The sequence below is a fragment of the Oncorhynchus nerka genome, linkage group LG16 (genome assembly GCF_034236695.1).
Source record: "Oncorhynchus nerka isolate Pitt River linkage group LG16, Oner_Uvic_2.0, whole genome shotgun sequence".
NCBI classification, from domain to species: domain Eukaryota; kingdom Metazoa; phylum Chordata; class Actinopteri; order Salmoniformes; family Salmonidae; genus Oncorhynchus; species Oncorhynchus nerka.
Genome location: NC_088411.1, coordinates 2,866,658 through 2,890,916, shown reverse-complemented (window position 1 = coordinate 2,890,916; position 24,259 = coordinate 2,866,658). Strand labels below are relative to the sequence as shown.

Genomic DNA, 24,259 nt, shown 5'->3' with positions numbered 1-24,259 from the left:
TAAAAGCGAAACTCAAAGTGAAAGTTGCATATGCTTTGCATACGTTAACTCTAGACCAATTAAGGCTCACCTGCATCCTCTTGATCATCATGAGCTGCTCCACCAGTGGCTGAGTCTCCCCTGTCAGGTTCATGGTTCCTTCCAGCATGATGAAGGCGTGGACCGACGGGAACAACGAGTGGTGCGGGGGGTCTGACTGTTCAGACAGAATCGTAGGAATACTGAGGGGGAAGATTGGTCAGATGATTATAAAAACATCCATCATGGCTTCAATTATTGTTTACAAAGGCCATTGGCTTGTACCCCATAAGTGCTACATTCTCACCTCTTCACCAATGAAATGCACTCCTCCAGCTTGCCTCTCAGTGTCTGATTGGTCAGACTGTTGAGCCCCTCTGTCACTTTGATCAAAGCTTGCTCCACATTGGTCCAGGAAGCTTTGGAAACATATCATATGATGTGGAGTCAAACATACCAATGAAATTCATTCAAATCAAATGCTACACCAATATGAATACATTGTTATTTCAGTTTAATCAAAATAATATGCAGCTAACTACATGTAAACTCAGCAAAAAAAGAAATGTCCTCTCACTGTCAACTGCATTTATTTTCAGACTTAACATGTGTAAATATAGGTAACAAGATTCAACAACAGACAAACTGAACAAGTTACACAGACATGTGACTAACAGAAATTGAATAATGTTTCCCTGAACAAAGGGGGGGTCAAAATCAAAAGTAACAGTCAGTATCTGGTGTGGCCACCAGCTGCATTAAGTACTGCAGTGCATCTCCTCCTCAGACTGCACCAGAACACTGACATTCCTGTCTTGCAGGAAATCACGCACAGAACGAGCATTATGGCTAGTGGCATCGTCATGCTGGAGGATCATGTCAGGATGAGCCTGCAGGAAGGGTACCACATGAGGGAGGAGGTCTTCCCTGTAACGCACAGCATTGAGATTGCAGGCAATGACAAGCTCAGTCCGATGATGCTGTGACACACCGCCCCAGACCATGACGGACCGTCCACCTCCAAATCAATCCCGCTCCAGAGTACAGGCCTTAATGTAACGCGCATTCCTTTGACAATAAATGCGAATCCGACCAACAATCCTGGTGAGACAAAACCGCAACTCGTCAGTGAAGAGCACTTTTTGCCAGTCCTGTCTGGTCCAACAACGGTGGGTTTGTGTCCATAGGGGACGGTGTTGCCGGTGATGTCTGGTGAGGACCTGCCTTACAACAGGCCTAAAAGCCCTCAGTCCAGCCTCTCAGCCTACTGCGGACAGTCTGAGCACTGATGGAGAGATTGTGCGTTCCTGGTGTAACTCGGGCAGTTGTTGTTGCCATCCTGTACCTATCCCGCAGGTGTGATGTTCGGCTGTACCGATCATGTGCAGGTATTGTTACACGTGGTCTGCCACTGCGAGGACGATCAACTGTCCGTCCTGTCTCCCTGTAGCGCTGTCTTAGGCATCTCACAGTACAGACATTGCAATTTATTGCCCTGGCCACATCTGCAGTCCTCATGCCTCCTTGCAGCATGCCTAAGGCACCTTCATGCAGATGAGCAGGGACCCTGGGTATCTTTCTTTTGGTATTTTTCAGTCAATAGAAAGGCCTCTTTAGTGTCCTAACTTTTCATAACTGTGACCTTAATTACCTACCGTCTGTAAGCTGTTAGTGTCTTAACAACCGTTCCACAGGTGCATGTTCATTAAATTGTTCATGGTTCATTGAACAAGCATGGGAAACAGTGTTTAAACCCTTTACAATGAAGATCTGTGAAGTTATTTGGATTTTTATGAATTATCTTTGAAAGGGTCCTGAAAAAGGGACACTTTTTTTGCTGAGTTTAGTTATAGGACAACCTCTTAGAAGATTTTGTATCCCCTGACTGACCTTGGTCCTCCAGGCGAGCGATGTGGACTAGGGCCCTGTTCTTCTGGCTGTTCACCAACTCCCTTAGCCTCTCCAGGCAGGCCCTCAGGTTGGCTTCTGTGCTGGCCGACGGCCCCAGCTCCCTGAGCCTCTCGCAGTAGCAGGCGCAGCCCGTCAGGAGCCACACTACCACACCCAGAAGGGCCCGGCACAGCCCGATGCACTCCTCCGCCTTCCCGTGGCAGCTGGGATGGAGGGTGGGCGGGGTTAGAATTGATGTTTGGGATTATTCTGGGGTATTATTTTTCAATGTGAAAGATGACTTGGATGTCAGAAATGCACACGCTCTCTGACGCTCGGAGATAATCATTCAACCAGCAGACTCGTAACTATTAGTGCTTCAACCATATTTAAACATTTTCTAGGGCTAACAGCATTGTCAAATTGAAAGGAAGGAAGAATATAATAGGATGGGAGTGGGACGGGATAAAGCAAGTGTGTAGCACCTGAGACGGTGGCAGAACATGTCCATGATCTCCAACAGGGACTTGACGCAGAGCTCTCTGGAGAAGTCATCAAACTGCGGAAACAAAAAGGAGCATGTCAGACAAGTTGTCATCCGATGAAAGCATGTCTGGTAGCAGTCAAGACCGTTGTTATTGGCCAGAGTGACAGAAAGAGGAACCCAACTCACCTTACTGATGGCTAAGAGAACACTTGAATAAGAGACCATCTGAGGAAATACAATTGGCTTCCATTAATAATAATTGTGCATAAATCAAACACCTTTTGTCACTTTTCACCAGCAAATCTCCTACACTGTCTTGCCTACCATGGGAAGAATATGCAGATTAACCCTTCAATATCACAACAACCAAAGACAGATCTTATATTAGTCCAAGCGATATGAAACGTGATATGTTCACTTTTTCATAAAAGCATGAAACTTAGTACACTTGTACTGTTTGGGGCCCTGAACATTTTCAGATATGGAGCCATCGCAGAAATGCCTCCCCCTGACCATTTTCCACTCCGTCATAACAAAAACATTTATTTTGTGTCATATCTCCTGAACCAAACATGATAACACAGAAAGGGTGAGGTTTGCAACTATGTTTTGCTGGTCAATGATTACAACGGTGCCATGTACACCAGAAACAGTTCTGATTATCATATAAAATGGTCAAGTGCCATGGGAAACAACGGGAAGAACTCCAATAAAATCACTTTCTGACAACGTATGCAAAATAATATTATTTCAGCTGTCGTCTTTCTGCTGGTTGTGAAAGTGTATACTGTGTAAATTCATGGAACACAGGAAGGCCTTTGAAAATATCTGGACACAGATTTGATAATATTCATTTGGGTAGGTGTTTGTCCTATTTCACAATGTGTTTTTTGCATATCTCACTCTCCATGAGACACCCTTGGAGAATGGGGTAACGGCCAGGGTCTGCAATTATCAACAGTGACTCTGAGGCAATTAAGGTTAATTGCTCAAGGGCACATCAACCGATTTTGCACCTTGTCAACTCTGGGATTTGAACTAGCGACCTTTCAGTTACTGGCCAAACGCTCTAACCGCTAGAGAAACCCCTCGCCACGGAACGGGCGATATGGGCTGTGGGTGGGTTCAGCCTGGGCCGACCCTGCCCACCACACGTTTTCAGTTGAGGAAGCTTTCCAGACAGACGAGCGATGGGCAGAGCGGAGAACTTCTACAGCTCAGTGGGCATATTTAGTACAAAAACGTTTTGGTACAGTGCAGATAGAAACGCCATTAACAGAACTGACATGATTCCTTAGAATCAGAGGCATGTTTGTTCTACATAATACATATCTATCTATACGTTTGCTAAAGTTGTGTCCTTCCTCCTGCTGAAATCTAGCCACAATAACAATTAGTCACAAAAGTAGAATTTGCAGTTTGCCTTAAAAAAAAAATAAACTCCCTCATTGAAAAAGCAAAGCAAATACACACAGGGAAATCATGCCAATTTGGACTAGATTGGAATGTTGTTACATCATTTCAAATGAAATACAATGATTCATTAGTTTGACAAAAAACTGTTGAAATCCAACTGTGGAAGTATTAGACTGCATAATTGCATTGGGGGCATACTTCTATGCACTATAAAGCCTTAGCTACAGATTGTGCACTCATGAAATGGGGTATCAGCGTACTCAGTGACACCAACAGAAAACAATTCTCAAGAGTATAAACAAGTATTAGCGTCTTAGCTCTTATTGCAGGACATTGAAGGTGATTTTCCACAGTCAAAGTCAGTCTATTGTGTTCATTGGGCAATCATATTGCACTGTACAGTCTAACCCAGGGTTTCCCAAACTCGGTCCTGGGGCCCACCCTAGGTGTACTCGGTCCTGGGGCCCACCCTAGGTGTACTCGGTCCTGGGGCCCACCCTAGGTGTACTCGGTCCTGGGGCCCACCCTAGGTGTACGTTTTGTTTTTTGCCCTAGTACTACACACAGCTGATTCAAATAACCAACTCATCATCAACCATTGATTATTTGATTCAGCTGTGTAGTGCTAGGTCAAAAAATGCGCACCCAGGGGTTGGGGCCCCAGGACCGGGTTTGCAAAACCCTGGCCTAACCTTTAGATTGTGGCCCCATGAAATGGTGTGTCAGCCTACTCAGTGACACCCACAGAACACACTACTGTACAGGGCATTCGGAAAGTATTCAGATCAACTTTTTTCACATTGTTACATTACAGCCTTATTCTAAAATTGATGAAATCGTTTTTCCCCTCCCTCATCAATCTACACACTATACCCCATAATGACAGTGGTTTAGAAACATTTACTAATGTATTAAAAATAAAAACTGATACCTTAACATAAGTATTCAGGCCATTTGCTATGGGACTTGAAATTGAGCTCAGATGCATCCTGTTTCCAATGATCATCCTTGAGATGTTTCTACAACTTGATTGGAAAAAGCAAGCCATGAGGTCGAAGAAATTGTCCGCAGAGCTCGGAGAAAGGATTGTGTCGAGGCACAGATCTGGGAAAGGGTACCAAAACATCATAATCTTGAAGTGATCGGCCTGACTGAAACATGGCTTAAGCCTGATGAATTTACTGTGTTAAATGAGGCCTCACCTCCTGGTTACACTAGTGACCATAGCCCTGTGCACCCTGCAAAGGCAGAGGTGTTGCTAACACTTATGAGAGCAAATTGCAATTTACAGAAAAAAATACTGTCTTTTGAGCTTCTAGTCATGAAATATATGTAGCCCAGTCAATCACTTTTTATAGCTACTCTTTACTGGACTCCTGGGCCGTATACAGCGTTCCTCACCAGCGTTCCTCACCGAGGTAAACAGAAAATACCCGAGCCTTGAAGAAAGCTTCCAAAGAAATTGGCAATGGCGCTCTATCATTTCCGTTGCAACTAGCTTGGAAAGACAGTACCGTGCAGTATCGAAGAGCCCTCACTGCTGCTCGATCATCCTATTTTTACAATCTAATTGAGAAGAATAAGAACAATCCAAAATGCATTTTTAATCCTGTCGCAAAGCAAACTAAAAAGCAGCATTCAACAGATGTTAGCTTTCACTTCAGCAGTGATAAATTCAAACTTCGATGACAAGATCATGATCATTAAAAAAATAATTAGACTCCACTTTGAATCTGCGTATTTCTCCAAAGCTCAGTTGAACGAAAGAGCTACTTCCGGTGCTTGGCCCTCCTGTTCAACAATACAAATGGCTCCCTATCCAGTATTAAAGCCTCTCTTGAAAAAGCCCAACCTTGACCCGGATTTTTTTTTTTTTTTAACTAATTGGCCTATATCGAATCTCCCATTCCTCTCAATATTTTTTGAAAAAGCTGTTGCGCAGCAACTAACTGCGTTCCTGAAGACAAATCATGTATACAAAATGCTTCAGTCACAAGGCGCAGGCCTCCTTATTGTCCCTAGAATTTCTGAGCAAACAGCTGGAGGCAGGGCTTTCTCCTATAGAGCTCAATTTCTATGGAATGATCTGCCTATCCATGTGAAAGACGCAGACTCGGTCTCGACCTTAAGAGTCCTTACTGAAGACTCATCTCTTCAGTAGGTCCTATGATTGAGTGTAGTGTGGCCCAGGTTTGCGAAGGTGAATGGCAAGACACTGGAGTGACGAACTGCCCTTGATGTTTCTGCCTGGCCGGCTCCTCTCTCCACTGGGATTCTCTGACTCTGATCCTATTACAGGGGCTGAGTCACTGGCTTACTAGTGCTCTTCCATGTCGTCCCTAGGAGGGGTGCATCACTTGAGTGAGTTGCGTCACAGACGTGATCTTCCTGTCCGGTATTGCGCCCCCTCGGGCTTGTGTGGTGGAGGAGATCTTTGTGGGCTATACTCAGCCTTGTCTCAGGGTAGTCGGTTCGTGGCCCGTTGATATCCCTCTAGTGGTGTGGGGGCTGTGCATTGGCAAAGTGGGTGTGGTTGTATCCTGCCTGGTTGACCCTGTCCGGGGGTATCGTCGGACGGGGCCACAGTGTCCCTTGACCCACTGCATGTCTCCAGTATCTATGCTGCAATAGTCTATGTGCCAGGGGGCTAGGGTCAGTCTGTTATATCTGTTGTAATTCTCCTTATCTGGTGTCCTGTGTGAATTTAAGTATGCTCCCTCTAATTTTGTCTCTCTCCCTCCCGGAGGACATGAGCCCTAGGATCATGGCTCAGGACTACCTGGCCTGATGACTCCTTGCTGTCCCCAGTCCACCTGGTCGTGCTGCTGCTCCAGTTTCAACTGTTCTGCCTGCGGCAAGGGAACCCTGACCTGTTCACCGGATGTGCTACCTGGAGTCTCTCCGACTCTCTGCTCGGCTATGAAAAGCCATTTACTTCTGAGGTACTGACCGGTTGCCCTCTACAACCACTGCGATTATCATCTATGAACATCTTGAAGAACAATCTGGCCTTAAAATGGCCATGTACTCTTATAACCTCCACAGCCAGATGAGGACAGGCAACACCTCAGTCTGGTTCACCTCTAGGTTTCTTTCTAGGTTCGAGCCTTTCTGAGTTTTTTTTCTACAGAGCCCTTGATCTATCTAGCTGGCTAGACATCTGATTGAAATATCACCGACTATTTACTCATTCTCCGTGAGTCAGAGGGTTTTTGTTTGGGGGATCTCTGTTGACACGGCAGAGTTTCCCGTTTGACAAAGTGGTGAATGAATGCGCTGGTAACAAGGCAAAACCGGGGGAGCCGGCGAATATAACAAGCATACATGAATCCGTCACTCGTTCAGAGTTAGGCGCGATTAGAACTCAGATCAAGAAGCCTTGAGCAAAAATGGAAATGCAATAAGTGCGTAAACGCTTATGAACAAGACAACAAAGGTGCGTAAACGGCATTTACCCTCCACTACATCCCTGGTTGGGTCTGGCAAAACCCATTCATAAACATCAATATCCCACCAGGCAAGAATTAATCTATACTTGCCTGGCATTTTAGCTATCAATGTGACGTTTGGCGGCTAGAACTGCCTGTCTGAGTGGCAGTGTGGGTGGAATGAGCGAGCGAGCCTGGCAACCAGAACGTGAAGCACATGACAAAATAAAACTCGGTAGTCTGCATGGAAATTAATTCGCTACACCAAGGCATTTTTCTAATATTTTTCATATTAACATATTTCCTCATTTTCAGTTATCCTCTCATTTCAAGTCAAGTACTTTTTAAGTACCAACTTGAGAAAACGTCTGATTTTCAAGGTATTCCAGTACTCAACCATTATTATTATTATCTGAACTGTTAATGTTGTTGTACATGGTACCATTGTAATCCTTGACCATCAAAACATAGGGTTAGACATTACACGTTCTAGGTTTTCATGTTTGGTTCAGGAGATATGACGCAAAATACATTATTTGGTTATGGTGGAATGGAAAATGGCTGCCATGAGTCGTTTTTGTGATGGTTTTTGTGATCCATATCTGAAAATGTTCAGGGCCTCAAACTGTACAGGTGAACCAAGATTCATGATTTTATCAAAAAGTTTGAATTTTCACATATGGCCTGGAATATGTGTATACTTTGAGGTTATGTATATGGTAAAAAATGGGTTTCAAAATGTAAACCTTACCTGGGAACTGATGGCATACTTGAGGTAGGACAAGATGAGCGGGTTGGGAGAAGGGCCAATCATTGCCTGCTCCATGAGAGCCTCTGGAACATAGGGAAATATAACAATAATGAAATCATACACATTTCATTGTTGACTTTCCATTTCCCAAACATTGATATTGTTGATCAACATAAATCAACTGACCTGCCAAGTTGAGGTAGTCCCATGTGGCTCCCTTTGGGAAGTTCTTTTTGATGTTGATGGCCCATTGATAGTCGCTCCAGCGCTCCTTCCAAGCCTGGAGGATGGCTTGTTTCAAATTGACCACCTTCATACTGACAAGTGCCACACACATTATCTATCAACCACATGCCTTACATGGAATTCAAGAGTTCGTTTTTTGCACAAGTCAATGTCATACGATGTATAAGCTCCATGATGTACGTTTTTCTTGGTGAAACTAGCAACAAAGTTGTGCCTAGTCGACACTGCTGGCTCACGACTTAGATGCTATGCATGTACCTCTGGTTCATGCGCTATGCGTCGGACCGCAATTACCCTTGTAGTGCAGATCCGACACGCATGCATGAACCAGAAACAGTCTGGTTGTAAACAAAGTGTTAAAGAGTTGTGTAATTTCTCCAAAATACGAATGAACACTGCCCACACAGAATTTGTCCGCGATCAACCAACATCGTTGCTTTGGTGAGAAGTAACAAAAGTATTGAAGAAATCTGCAAAGGAGAATGCTCGGGCGCACGTAACGCGTCGCTATGCCCATGAACCAGGCATACCTACTACATACACACTTTTAACGTACCGGATGAGACTTTCTAGCTCGTTTATTGTTTTCCCCCGTGTAGACTATGTTCGCAAGACAGTTGTTCACGTATTACAATGTGCATTTGAGAAATATTATTATCTACCAAAAACATGACAAGCTAGCAATCGGTCTTCCTCCGCAAAGTGGCTAGCTAGCTACAGCTAGCTGTCTGTCTGTGCAGGTAGGGTGAAGTTGAACGAGAGCCCTGGCGTATTCAATATGAATACTATGGTATACGTAACGTTAGATAGATAAACTACCAGTTCAATTTATACTCACATGAAATGTCGAGAATGTATAAATGTAACGTTAGCCAAACGTGGTACTCAGTCAGATTTACAAGACAATGAACGCCATCTTTTTCAAAAAAAAATTATACTTTAACAACATCGTTAGCATTGATTGGTCAAGAGAAACAGCTCTGAGTAAACAGCAAGCCCATTGGTTTCTTTTCGTTCAAACCTGTCATCACCGCTTTTTGCCACTAGAGGTCACCACATTCCCACTTACAGTACCAGTCAAAATTTTGGACACACCGAGTCATTCAAGGGTTTTTCTTCATGTTTTACTATTTTCTACAATGTAGAATAATAGTGAAGACTTAAAAACTATGAAATAACACATATGGAATCATGCTCTTTTGCACACCAGTATTTCTAGTTGCACATCCTTATCTGCACATCTGTCACTCCAGTGTTATTTGCTAAATTGTAATTACTTCGCTACTATGGCCTATTTATTGCTTTACCTCCTTACTTCATTTGCACACACTATACATATTTTCTATTGAGTTATTGACTGTGCGTTTGTTTATCCCATGTGTAACTTTGTGTTGTTGTTTTTGGAGTGTGGAAAGCTGTCATCAAGGCAAAGGGTGGCTACTTTGAAGAATCTAAAATATATTTTGATTTGTTTAACACTTTTTGGTTACTACATGATTCCATATGTGTTATTTCATAGTTTTGATGTCTTCACTATTTTTCTACAATGTAGAAAATAGTAAAAATAAAGAAAAACCCTTGAATGAGTAGGTGTGTCCAAACTTTTGAATGGTACTGTATGTTGGATGAGCTCCTTACCACAGAACAATTACATGTTTTGGTTTGGCTGAGAGCTTAGAGTAACAAATCACATAGACTTAGACAATTCTAGTGCCAGAAAGCCCATTTTAGCATGGGCAGCGCCATTGAGGAATTTCACATGTTGAAGTAGTCAACTGGGTGGGACTTCCTATGGGTTAAAGAAAGGATCACATAATTCCATCCAGTTCACCAGGAGGGGTCAGCCAATGAATTGTACTTGTGAACAAACATTCCAACCATAACTGCAGGTGGCAGTAAATCGCCAACCTTGGCTTTATACATGCTCAAACAACACACTCCAGGTGGCAGTAGGCACCCTTTCAGTTTGTTTACCAACTCATAGCAGTAGTAGAGGAAGAATATGGACTACTTCAAAATGGAGATGGGCTCAATGGGGCTGCACGTGCTCTCACAGACGCCATAATAGGAAAGATACAGAGATGTGTCATCTGTCTGTGTCTATGACAAATCCTCACAGAGAATAGAGTAGGTTAGGTGAAGATTATCAAAAAAAAGATGATATGGATAAACAATGACTAATTTAATGGTAACATATCACACTTAAAATACTACAATAGGCCTACTAGTTCTGAGCCATTAACCGAAATGTTGGTTCTTTTTTGTTTTTTAAACAACTAATAGACAGACCGATTCAATTATTTGAATTCCATGTTGTTCTGTTTAATATGAGCTTTGCACTGTTTCTCAAGAGATAAATCAGATACAGCCTGAACTGTGCGGTGTAGTATGGAGTTGTAGTTTCCAACAGGACCAATATTGTACATAGTGTAATGCTTAAAACTTGGTCATTAACTACAATGACCATAATCCATTCAGCATCTACTTGTCCAGTCTGTGTTTCTTTTACACCTGCTCCAGAAGAGTCCGAAGAATGGAGTATTATGAAGGGGGATGTAGAGAGCAGCTGTTGCTTCGTGAACAGTGGAGGCTAATGGGAGGAGCTATAGGAGGATGGGCTCATTGTCATGGCTGGAATGGAATAAATGGAACGGTATCAAACACATCAAACATATGGAAACCACGTTTGACTCCATTCCATTGATTCCACTCCAGCCATTACAATGAGCCCATCCTCCTATAGCTCCTCCCACCAGCCTCCACTGGTATCCCACCAGCCTCACAAGGTATCTCTACCTGAAAATACATGATCCAAGTGATTGATAGTTGGAATTCATCAATCATAAAAGTATACCTTATTTACTTCAAAATAGTGATTTTTGTCAGAAAGCATAGGCTGCAGCTCTATAGAGATGAGATGATGACTTGGAATGAAATAATAAAGTCATCAAATAAAACAAATGTAATATACCCAACAACTGAAATATTTTATGAACGTAAAGTAATGTGAATAAATGATGGTTAATAAGCAGAGTCACTACCATCATGGGACTTGAATATATTTTTTATTCTGTGTTGTTACAGCATTCAACCCACATAATGCCTGTGGTGTAAAGAACTTAAGTAAAAATACTTTAAAGAACTACTTAAATCGTTTTTTGGGGTATCTGTGCTGTACTTTATTATTTATATTTTTGACAACTTTTAATTTGACTTCACTACATTCATGAAGAAAACAATGTACTTTTTACTCCCATAGATTTTCCCTGACACTCAAAGTACTCGTTACATTTTGAATGACTAACGACAGAAAAATGGTCCAATTCACCCACTTATCAAGAGAACATCCCTGGTCACCCCTATTGCCTCTGATCTGGCGGACTCACTAAACCCAAATGCTTTGTTTGTAAATGATGTCTGAATGTTGGAGTATTCCCCTGGTTATCCCTAAATAATAAAAAATATATTTTAAAATGGTGCCATCTGGTTTGTTTAGTAATATGGAATTTGAAATGATTTCTACTTTTACTTAGGTATATGTAAAACCATACATGTTATTTTCTGATATCTTACATAATGTAACTATTTAATTTACCACAGTAGATTACCAAAGAGTGAATGAATGACATGAGAAAGAATGGACTTCTTATGTAATAGGGACATTCATTTTCGGGGTTCTCAGTAAGGTCCTTGTCTGTAGTAGTGGGGACCTGTCACTGTGTGTCTCCAGTTTCACTTGTCTTTGTCAGCAGCAATGTCCTCTGTCCTCTGTGTGCCCATCTCAGACGCCATATTAGTTCTGGTAGTGGCCCATCCCTAAGAGCCCGTAGTTACCATACAAACCAGTGGAGTTGAGAGGTAGTGTAGTGCATTGCATTAAATGCAGAATTCCCTGGTTAAATGCAGGACTCTTCGGTTATTGTTGTGCCTGACATAAAGTGGCATAGCCATAGACAATGTCAGGTTGGGCGAGATGCTGTCTCCCCCTAACACCCCACGCCTCCAACCCAGCCTGTCTTTGTGTGGACGTTCTGTTCCCCAGGGCCACAATGGCTCCCATTCTGCCTGACACAGGAGACTCTGTCTGGGCCGGAGCAGGGCCTGTGTCCACTGGGGACACAGTGATGTCAGTGATAGAGTAACCTAAGTTATCAGCTGTAAAAGCAACGCCAGAGCGGCGTTTCTTCCTTTCTGGTCTTGACGAAATAAGAAAATGGCCAGTGGAGGTTCTCTTCTGCACTGTTGAACTAATCCAGTAAATGTGGAGGAGGAGTTAAAATATAGTGTCACCTTGTGACTTCACTAGGGGTGGGGCACTATTTTCACCTCCGGATGAAAAGCGTGCCCAAAATAGACTGCCTGCTACTCAGGCCCAGAAGCTAGGATATGCATTGGTAGATTTGGATAGAAAACACTCTAAAGTTTCCAAAACTGTTAAAATAATGTCTGTGAGTATAACAGAACTGATATGTCAGGCGAAAACCTGAGAAAAATCCATCCAGTAAGTGGAATTTTTTCTGTTTGTAGTTTTCTATTGAATGCCATTACAGTATCCATTGACTTAGGACTCAACTTGCACTTCCTATGGCTTCCACTAGATATCAACAGTCATTAGAAATTATTTCAGGCTTGTATTCTGAAAAATTAGGGAGTAAGACCACTGAATGAGTGGACACTGCAGTGTCCCAGAGGTTTTTTGCGCGTCTTTCTTGTTTTCCTTTTATATTGACAAAGCTTTTGTCCAGTTGAAATATTATTGAATATTATGACTAAAAACAACCTGAGGATTGATTATAAACATCGTTTGACATGTTTCTATGAACTTTACTGATACTTTTAGGATTTTTCGTCTGCCTGTTGTGACTGCCTTCGAGCCTGTGGATTACTGAACAAAACGCACGAACAAAACTGAGGTTTTTGGATATAAAGAGGGACTTTATCGAACAAAACAAACATTTATTGAGTAAATGGGAGTGTTGTGAGTGCAACCATATGAAGATCATCAAAGGTAAGTGATTAATTTTATTGCTATTTCTGACTTTTGTAACTCCTCTACTTGGCTGGTAACTGTTTGTAATTGTCTGCTGGGCGCTGTTCTCAGATAATCGCATGGTATGCTTCGCCGTAAAGCATTTTTAAAATCTGACACCGTGGATGGATTCACAAGAAGTTCATCTTTAAACCGATGTTTAACACTTGTATGTTTTCTGAATTTTTATAATGAGTATTTCTGTTTTTGAATTTGGTGCTCTGCAATTTCACTGGATGTTGGCCAGGTGGGACGCTACCGTCCCACACCCCCTAGAGAGGTTTTAACATCCAAAAGTGCCCCAGGCTCGCGTTCCATTTCCCCTGAAAAACGGATGCATCCGGTTGTTTCAGACCCTGCAGAGGATGGTTATAAAGAGACAGTACTCTTGCTGGCATGGATGGAGAGACCGGAGGGTGGAAGGAGGGATAGAGAGATGAGAAACCCATCTCTGCTCTCTCCCAGTAAAAGGGCAATTAGAGCAGGTGATGACAGAGGCCAGTCCACTCACCAGACAGACCAAAAAACTTCCGGTCTTTCTCATGACTTCACCACACAGGGCACTATTCTAGGCTCTAATAGAGCTAACTAAGGTTACTCAGGAAGCCATTGATACTGGATTTCATTGTGATGAAGTTGGCCAATGCTTCTCATGTTGGAAGAAATGACTCATGTTTTGCTACCTTGGTGCAAAGCCACTGGATTCAGGGCTGCTGTGTGTTTACCACTTAGTAATGTTTCCTGTATCAAGGTTAGATGTGATACAAATTTGACTCGAGAAACTATTTACATAATTATAATCATCCAGTTTGCCTTGTGGCATCAAATACTCCTCACAAGGTGGAGGATTTGCAGTTGAATTTTTTTTTTACTGTATTACTTTCAAAGCAGAGGTATGCTGATTCAATAACTAAAGACCTCAAAGCTAAAAGTCTATCGCTGAGTGATATCTGGGGCGATAGGGTAGCCTAGTGGTTAGAGCATTGGACTAGTAACCAGAAGGTTACAAGTTCAAACCCCTGAGCTGACAAGGTACAAATCTGTTGTTCTGCCCCTGAACAGGCAGTTAACCCACTGAGGGTAAAAACAGGGGCTACTGGTTCAGAGTCAATGTGCGGGGCACAATTTAGTGAAGGTAATTGAGGTAGTATGTCTAAAGAGTTAAATAAACAGAGGGTAGGTCTGGGTAACCATTTTAGCTGTTCAGGGGGTAGAAGCTGTTAAGAAGCCTTTTGGACCTAGAGTTGGCGCTCCGGTACCGCTTTCCCTGCGGTAGCAGAGAGAACAGTCTTTGACTAGGGTGATTCAGAATATCTTTTTGGTCATAAGAGACGGTGGCAGAAATATTATGCACAAAATAAGTTACAAATAACACGAAAAAAAACCCACACATAATAGCACAATTGGTTTGGAGGCTGTAAGACGGCAGCCATTTCCTCCGGCGCCAATTGTCTGTAGAGCTCTGAGACAGGATTGTGTCGAGTCACAGATCTGGGGAAGGATACAGAAACAATGTCCGTAGCATTGAACACAGTGGCCTCCGTTATTCTTAAATGAAAGAAGTTTGGAACCACCAAGACTCTTCCTAGAGCTGGCCTTTCTCAAACAGAAAGGGGAGAAGGGCCTCTGACAGAGATCTAGAATTCCTCTGTGGAGATGGGAGAACCTTCCAGAAGGACAACCATCTCTGCAGCACTCCACCAATAAGGCCTTTATGGTAGAATGGCCAGACAGAAGCCACTCCTCAGTAAAAGGAACATGACAGCCCACTTGGAGTTTGGTTAAAGGCACATAAAGACTCTCAGACCATGAGAAACAAGATTGTCTGGTCTGATGAAGCGTCACGTCTGGAGGAAACCAGGCACCGTTCCGAAGCATGGTGGCAGCATCATGCTGTGGGGATGTTTTTTAGCAGCAGGGACTGGGAGACTAGTCAGGATCGAGGCAAAGATGAACGGAGCAAAGTACAGAGATGAAAACCTGCTCCAGAGCGCTCAGGAAATACACTGTATCATTTAACCAAAGTATATTTGTAACCCTTCCAAATGCTTGGACACATTATCTATGAACAGGTTTTTTAGGTCAGTGTGTTGCATGGTGGCATGTTTCTGACATATCTGAGATTAAAGTAACCCTGGTCTCACTAGTCTTAGTGACAGAAGAGCTTACATTCTCCCACGTCGTGCGAGTGCACCCTTTACATGCTGTAACATTAATCCTCCATTGATCTCTCTCTTTACATCTGTCTCTGGCTGGCCTCCAGTTCTGGTTCCTGGGGTCCCTGGGGGCCCAAAATTCCCCTGGTACCTCCAGGCATTTGGTCAACGCAGCAACGAAGATGTTGATCTGTGACCTCAGTTTGATCACATTTGTCTTCATGATCCATCTCGCTGACGGTTGGTGGATTGATTAGTCAGACCTTATAAGTAGACTACTGCCAGCGTTTAGGGTCGTTTCACAACACAGATATTTTCTATGTGGGAGCAATAGTGGAAGGTTATGTTCATGCATGGCCACTGTTGTGTTGTGGGCTACTACAGTAATGTATATTGACCAAAAATACAAGCAAAACATGTAATGTGTTGGTCCCTTGTTTCATGAGCTGAAATAAGTCATCCCAGAAATATTCCATACGCACAAAAAGCTTATTTCTCTCAAATGTTTTGCATTAATTGGTTTGCCAAGTATCCATACACCTGACAGGTGCGGCATATCAAGAAGCTGATTAAACAGCATTACCATAACACAGGTGCAGCTTGTGCTGGGGACAATTAAAGGCCACTTTTGTCACACAAGACAATGCCACAGATGTTTTAGGTTTTTCGGAAGCGGGCAATTGACAAACGGACTGGAGGAATGTCCACCAGAGCTGTTGCCAGAGAATTGAATGTTAATTTCTGTACTATAAGCTATAGAGAATTTGGCAGGGCATACAACCGGCCTCACAACCACAGACCATGTGTAACCATGCCAGCCCAGAAACATCCCTTTTTCAGGACCCTGTCTTTCAAAGATAATTCGTAAAAATCCAAATGACTTCACATATCTTCATTGTAAAGGGTTTAAACACTGTTTCCCATGCTTGTTCAATGAACCTTACACACAATTCATGAACATGCACCTGTGGAACGGTTGTTAAGACACTAACAGCTTGCAGACAGTAGGCAATTAAGGTCACAGTTATGAAAACATAGGACACTAAAGAGACCTTTCTACTGACTCTGAAAAACTCCAAAAGAAAGATGCCCAGGGTCCCTGCTCATCTGTGGGAACGTGCCGTAGACATGCTGCAAGGAGGCATGAGGACTGCAGATGTGGCCAGGGCAAAAAATTGCAATGTCCGTACTGTGAGACGCCTAAGACAGCGCTACTGGGAGACAGGACGGACAGCTGATCGTCCTCTCAGTGGCAGACCACATGTAAGAACACCTGCACAGGATCGGTACATCCGAACATCACACCTGCGGGACAGGTACAGGATGGCAACAACAACTGCCCGAGTTACACCAGGAACGCACAATCCCTCCATACTGTCCACAATAGGCTGAGAGAGGCTGGATTGAGGGCTTGTAGGCCTGTTGTAAGGCAGATCCTCACCAGACATCACCGGTAACAACGTCCCCTATGGGCACAAACCCACGGTCGCTAGACCAGACAGGACTGCAAAAAGTGCTCTTCACTGACGAGTTGCGGTTTTGTCTCACCAGGGGTGATGTCGGTTTCACGTTTATCGTCGAAGGAATGAGCGTTACACCGAGGCCTGTACTCTGGAGCGGGATCACTTTGGAGGTGGAGGGTCCGTCATGGTCTGGGGCGGTGTGTCACATCATCGGACTGAGCTTGTTGTCATTGCAGGCAATCTCAACGCTGTGCGTTACAGGGAAGACATCCTCGTACCTCATGTGGTACCCTTCCTGCAGGCTCTTCCTGACATGACCCTCCAGCATGACAATGCCACCAGCCATACTGCTGGTTCTGTGCGTGATTTCCAGGAATGTCAGTGTTCTGCCATGGCCAGCGAAGAGCCCGGATCTCAATCCCATTGAGCACGTCTGGGACCTGTTGGATCAGAGGGTGAGGGCTAGGGTCATTCCTCCCAGAAATGTCCAGGAACTTGCAGGTGCCTTGGTGGAAGAGTGGGGTAACATCTCACAGCAAGAATAGGCAAATCTGGTGCAGTCCACGAGGAAGAAATGCACTGCAGTACTTAATGCAGCTGGTGGCCACACCAGATACTGACTGTTACTTTTGATTTAGACCCCCACTTTATTCAGGGACACATTATTCATTTTGTGTTAGTCACATGTCTGTGGAACTCGTTCAGTTTATGTCTCAGTTGTTGAATCTTGTTATGTTCATACAAATACTTACACGTTAAGTTTGCTGAAAATAAACGCAGTTGACAGCGAGAGGACGTTTCTTTTTTTGCTGAGTTTATGAACTGTAACTCAGTGAAATTGTTGAAATTGTGTTACATTTATGTTTTTGTTCAGTATTATACTAATGTTCTCATTGTTTTACAATGGTAGGTACATTGAAAAAAATGCACCCCATCCAGTTTTCTTTTACAATTAGGTTTTAATTGAATAATTTAATTGGCTTTGCATTATCCATTAAAATAAAAGGCCCAGGACACATTTCTTCACCTGGGCCATAGAAAGACTTCTACAGAGGTCAAATGTTTTCTAATCATCCCTTTAAGAGAAATACCTGTTTAATCAAAAGCTGAAATGAAAAACCATCTGATTTTCTGATTTTTTTCTGGTACAAAATTGATAAATATGGATGACCTTGTTATACTGTATCTCAAGGAAATACTGTCATATTAAAAACAACTTAATATAAAAATAGATGTTTAGCTGTTACCTAATATACTTGGTTGACTTTGTGCACTTTTGATACATGTGTATTGCTAGTGCCTTCTCTGTTTTAATGGGGTCAGATTGGGTAACATTAAAACGGAATAAAATCCTTCCGGTAAAAAATAAAATAAAAAAATAAAAAGGCATGACGGAACATTTCATTCCGATGATGCAGCATAGAAGCTGATTATGCTTTACCATGGATACCACTGAAACATTGTAAGTAGGTACAAAGGTGTCATACATGGGATACCAGAACCTTCCCAGAAGGCAATGAGCATAAAGTCTAGGATTGGGACGAAAAGGTTTCATTCATCTCCCAAAAAATCTCTCTTTTCTTAAAAAAAAGCAAAAAAACAACACATTATGTAGGATTATTTAGAGCAAAGTATACCCAAGGGATAACAGGACCACTAGGAAAATATCAGTCACTGTAGCCAGCTGAATGACGATCTCATAGTTGTTTTCTTGCTTTGAAGGGCAGTGATTTTGGTGTCAGAGGAAATAGAGAAAAGTAGTATCTTAGGGGACATTAACTCCATGACACAGCATAATAAATGGTATGCTATTTCGTAGAGCAGTGCATTATGTGTAGGCATAAATTACATTTCAAATTCTACGATTCATGCCAAATATTCAAATGTGTCTGTCATGCACCTTAGTTTTCTTGCTTTACTTAGATACTGATGAAACTACTCAATTTATTGTAACGAAGACAAAAACAAATCTGTACATACTAAAATAATACATTTATTTGGTTTTAAGGGAAAGGGGGAGACCTAGTCAGTTGTACAACTGAATGCCTTCAACTGAAATCTGTATTCCGCATTTAATCCGACCCCCTTTGAATCAGTGAGGTGTAGGGGGCTGGCTTAATTGACATCCACGGCACCAGTGGGTTAACTGCCTTGCTCAGGGGCAGAAAGACAGAATTTTTCCTTGTCAGCTCGGGGATTCGATCCTGTAACTTTTTTATTACAGACCCAACACTCTAACCATTAGGTTACCTGCCGCCCCCATTTAGAAATGTTTTGTTTGGTATTGTGCTTGAAGTTGAACCTAGATTATTTACATTCAAGACACTTTTTACCTTTCTCAATTATGACTACTTTTGTTACTTCCAGTCCAAAGCATCATTGTCCAATTCGAATTTCAAGTTGCGTTTCGGTAGCTTCCCACTGGGCACACACTGGTTGAATCAACGTTGTTCCACACCAATGTGGAATAGATGTTGAATTCACGTCTGTGCGCAGTGGGTGTAAGATTCCATATGAACAACACTCCTTACAAATCATTTTGTCCATATCATTCTTAATATAATGTTGTACCAAATCAAACGTAACTCAGCTGCTCAGCAACCTCTTGAGTTATCTAACTTAGGAGAGCACTCCAGTAAACGAAGAATGAAGGATGTCTATGTAACTCAAACTCAAAACATCAGTCAGAGAGATGAGTGTGGTGCTGTTATCTAACAGGTGCACCACAAAATAAATCTTTAGACTCAAGAAGTGGTATCCAGAAATAAAACGGAGCTTTGTGCCAATCGTCAATTATGTTGACTAAATAATAGGAAGGTGCATTTCAGTATTATTGCTTTTCGTATTGGCTGTCCAACTGATCATGTAAACCTATTGCGTCTTAGGTGTGATGGAATCAAATCACCATATCACAGATAGTTTCTTGTGCTTTATAGTGTTTTTTTAAAAGCTTGCCCATATTTTTCTAAAATAATTGGATGAATAATTTTAACATGATAAGGGAATGTCCTGTCCCACACGCATAACCTTTGTAGGCCATTATGAATATATTGATGACAGTTTTTGTGCAAAGTAAAACTTAACTCACAATCATTTACCTGGTAAAGTCACATTCTTTCTGCATGCACCTCATATTATTTGAACTTAGCTATCAAAAGGGATTTTATAACATACAAAAACTGCTATTTACTATAAAGATACACTATATATACAAAAGTATGTGGACAACCCTTCAAATTAGTGGATTCGGCTATTTCAGCCACACCCATTGATGAAAGTGTTTAAGATCAAGGAAATACAGCTATGCAATCTCTGTAGAAAACAATGGCAGTAGAATAGCCTTACTGAAGAGCTCAGTGACTTTGAGCACTGACATAAGATGCCACCTTTCCAACAAATCAGTTCGTCAAATTTCTGCACTGCTTGGGCTGCCCCTGTTAACTGTAAATGCTGTTATTGTGTAGTAGAAATGTCTAGGAGCAACAGCGGCTCAGGCTCAAAGTGGTAGGCCACACAAACTCACAGTACGGGACCGCCGAGCACGTAAAAATGGTCTGTCCTTTGTTGCAACACTCATTACTGAGTTTCAAACTGCCTCTGGAAGCAACATCAGTGCAAGTCCATGGCTGGGCAGCCGCACACAAGCTTAAGATCACCACGCGCAATGCCAAGCGTCAGCTGGAGGGGTGTAAAACTCGCCGCCATTGAACTCTGGAGCAGTGGAAACGCATTCTCTGGACTGATGATTCACACTTCACCATCTGGCAGTCCGACAGACAAATCTGGGTTTGGTGGATGCCAGGAGAACGCTACCAGCCCGAATGCATAGTGCCAACTGTAAAGTTTGGTGGAGGAGGAGTAATGGTCTGGGATTGTTTTTCATGGTTCTGGCTAGGCCACTTAATTCCAGTGAATGGAAATCTTCCAACTGTGCTTCCAACTTCATGGCAACAGTTTGGGGAAGGTCTCTTCCTGTTTCAGCATGACAATGCCCCCATGCACAAAGCAAGGTCCATACAGAAATGGTTTGTCGAGATCGGTATGGAAGAAGTTGACTGGCCTGCACAGAGCCCTGACCACAACCCCATCGAACGCCTAATCAGTGCCCGACCTCACTAATGCTCTTGTGGCTGAATGGAAGCAAGTCCCTGCAGCAATGTTTCAACATCTATTGGAAAGTCTTCCCAGAAGAGTGGAGGCTGTTATAGCAGCAAAGGGGGAACCAACTCCATATACATTTAACATTTAAGTCATTTAGCAGACGCTCTTATCCAGAGCGACTTACAAATTGGTGCGTTCACCTTAAGACATCCAGTGGAACAGCCACTTTACAATAGTGCATCTAAATCTTTTAAGGGGGTGAGAAGGATTACTTTATCCTATCCTAGGTATTCCTGAAAGAGGTGGGGTTTCAGGTGTCTCCGGAAGGTGGTGATTGACTCCGCTGTCCTGGCGTCGTGAGGGAGTTTGTTCCACCATTGGGGGGCCAGAGCAGCGAACAGTTTTGACTGGGCTGCGCGGGAACTGTACTTCCTCAGTGGTAGGGAGGCGAGCAGGCCAGAGGTGGATGAACGCAGTGCCCTTGTTTGGGTGTAGGGCCTGATCAGAGCCTGGAGGTACTGAGGTGCCGTTCCCCTCACAGCTCCGTAGGCAAGCACCATGGTCTTGTAGCGGATGCGAGCTTCAACTGGAAGCCAGTGGAGAGAGCGGAGGAGCGGGGTGACGTGAGAGAACTTGGGAAGGTTGAACACCAGACGGGCTGCGGCGTTCTGGATGAGTTGTAGGGGTTTAATGGCACAGGCAGGGAGCCCAGCCAACAGCGAGTTGCAGTAATCCAGACGGGAGATGACAAGTGCCTGGATTAGGACCTGCGCTGCTTCCTGTGTGAGGCAGGGTCGTACTCTGCGGATGTTGTAGAGCATGAACCTACAAGAACGGGCCACCGCCTTGATGTTAGTTGAGAACGACAGGGTGTTGTCCAGGATCACGCCAAGGTTCTTAGCGCTCTGGGAGGAGGACACAATGGAGTTGTCAACCGTGATGGCGAGATCATGGAACGGGCAGTCCTTCCCGGGAGGAAGAGCAGCTCCGTCTTGCCGAGGTTCAGCTTGAGGTGGTGATCCGTCATCCACACTGATATGTCTGCCAGACATGCAGAGATGCGATTCGCCACCTGGTCATCAGAAGGGGAAAGGAGAAGATTAATTGTGTGTCGTCTGCATAGCAATGATAGGAGAGACCATGTGAGGTTATGACAGAGCCAAGTGACTTGGTGTATAGCGAGAATAGGAGAGGGCCTAGAACAGAGCCCTGGGGACGCCAGTGGTGAGAGCGCGTGGTGAGGAGACAGATTCTCGCCACGCCACCTGGTAGGAGCGACCTGTCAGGTAGGACGCAATCCAAGCGTGGGCCGCGCCGGAGATGCCCAACTCGGAGAGGGTGGAGAGGAGGATCTGATGGTTCACAGTATCGAAGGCAGCCGATAGGTCTAGAAGGATGAGAGCAGAGGAGAGAGAGTTAGCTTTAGCAGTGCGGAGGGCCTCCGTGATACAGAGAAGAGCAGTCTCAGTTGAATGACTAGTCTTGAAACCTGACTGATTTGGATCAAGAAGGTCATTCTGAGAGAGATAGCGGGAGAGCTGGCCAAGGACGGCACGTTCAAGAGTTTTGGAGAGAAAAGAAAGAAGGGATACTGGTCTGTAGTTGTTGACATCGGAGGGATCGAGTGTAGGTTTTTTCAGAAGGGGTGCAACTCTCGCTCTCTTGAAGACAGAAGGGACGTAGCCAGCGGTCAGGGATGAGTTGATGAGCGAGGTGAGGTAAGGGAGAAGGTCTCCGGAAATGGTCTGGAGAAGAGAGGAGGGAATAGGGTCAAGCGGGCAGGTTGTTGGGCGGCCGGCCGTCACAAGACGCGAGATTTCATCTGGAGAGAGAGGGGAGAAAGAGGTCAGAGCACAGGGTAGGGCAGTGTGAGCAGAACCAGCGGTGTCGTTTGACTTAGCAAACGAGGATCGGATGTCGTCGACCTTCTTTTCAAAATGGTTGACGAAGTCATCTGCAGAGAGGGAGGAGGGGGAGGGGGAGGAGGATTCAGGAGGGAGGAGAAGGTGGCAAAGAGCTTCCTAGAGTTAGAGGCAGATGCTTGGACTTTAGAGTGGTAGAAAGTGGCTTTAGCAGCAGAGACAGAAGAGGAAAATGTAGAGAGGAGGGAGTGAAAGGATGCCAGGTCCGCAGGGAGGCGAGTTTTCCTCCATTTCCGCTCGGCTGCCCGGAGCCCTGTTCTGTGAGCTCGCAATGAGTCGTCGAGCCACGGAGCAGGAGGGGAGGACCGAGCCGGCCTGGAGGATAGGGGACATAGAGAATCAAGGGATGCAGAAAGGGAGGAGAGGAGGGTTGAGGAGGCAGAATCGGGAGATAGGTTGGAGAAGGTTTCAGCAGAGGGAAGAGATGATAGGATGGAAGAGGAGAGAGTAGCGGGGGAGAGAGAGCGAAGATTGGGACGGCGCGATACCATCCGAGTAGGGGCAGTGTGGGAAGTGTTGGATGAGAGCAAGAGGGAAAAGGATACAAGGTAGTGGTCGGAGACTTGGAGGGGAGTTGCAGTGAGGTTAGTGGAAGAACAGCATCTAGTAAAGATGAGGTCGAGCGTATTGCCTGCCTTGTGAGTAGAGGGGAAGGTGAGAGGGTGAGGTCAAAAGAGGAGAGGAGTGGAAAGAAGGAGGCAGAGAGGAATGAGTCAAAGGTAGACGTGGGGAGATTAAAGTCGCCCAGAACTGTGAGAGGTGAGCCGTCCTCAGGAAAGGAGCTTATCAAGGCATCAAGCTCATTGATGAACTCTCCGAGGGAACCTGGAGGGCGATAAATGATAAGGATGTTAAGCTTGAAAGGGCTGGTAACTGTGACAGCATGGAATTCAAAGGAGGCGATAGACAGATGGGTAAGGGGAGAAAGAGAGAATGACCACTTGGGAGAGATGAGGATCCCGGTGCCACCACCCCGCTGACCAGAAGCTCTCGGGTGTGCGAGAACACGTGGGCGGACGAAGAGAGAGCAGTAGGAGTAGCAGTGTTATCTGTGGTGATCCATGTTTCCGTCAGTGCCAAGAAGTCGAGGGACTGGAGGGAGGCATAGGCTGAGATGAACTCTGCCTTGTTGGCTGCAGATCGGCAGTTCCAGAGGCTACCGGAGACCTGGAACTCCACGTGGGTCGTGCGCGCTGGGACCACCAGATTAGAGTGGCCGCGGCCACGCGGTGTGGAGCGTTTGTATGGTCTGTGCAGAGAGGAGAGAACAGGGATAGACAGACACATAGTTGACAGGCTACAGAAGAGGCTACGCTAATGCAAAGGAGATTGAATGACAAATGGACTACACG

At 44.2% G+C, this 24,259-nt stretch overlaps 1 protein-coding gene across 4 annotated transcripts in view; it reads right to left on the bottom strand.

Moving 5' to 3' along the window:
- Positions 1-9,183, bottom strand: part of LOC115143861 (mediator of RNA polymerase II transcription subunit 24) — a 30,690-nt gene extending 21,507 nt beyond the window's left edge. For all 4 annotated transcript variants that reach the window (XM_029684279.2, XM_029684280.2, XM_029684281.2 and 1 more), the window contains exons 1-8: positions 9,075-9,183; positions 8,177-8,307; positions 7,991-8,073; positions 2,582-2,620; positions 2,394-2,467; positions 1,909-2,132; positions 326-437; positions 71-221 (exon numbers count right to left, since the gene is read on the bottom strand). In XM_029684279.2, the coding sequence (XP_029540139.1) occupies positions 71-221; positions 326-437; positions 1,909-2,132; positions 2,394-2,467; positions 2,582-2,620; positions 7,991-8,073; positions 8,177-8,306 (813 nt within the window). In that variant the 5' untranslated portion in view covers position 8,307; positions 9,075-9,183. The remainder of the gene's footprint in view (positions 1-70; positions 222-325; positions 438-1,908; positions 2,133-2,393; positions 2,468-2,581; positions 2,621-7,990; positions 8,074-8,176; positions 8,308-9,074) is intronic.
- Positions 9,184-24,259: the final 15,076 nt, after the last annotated feature.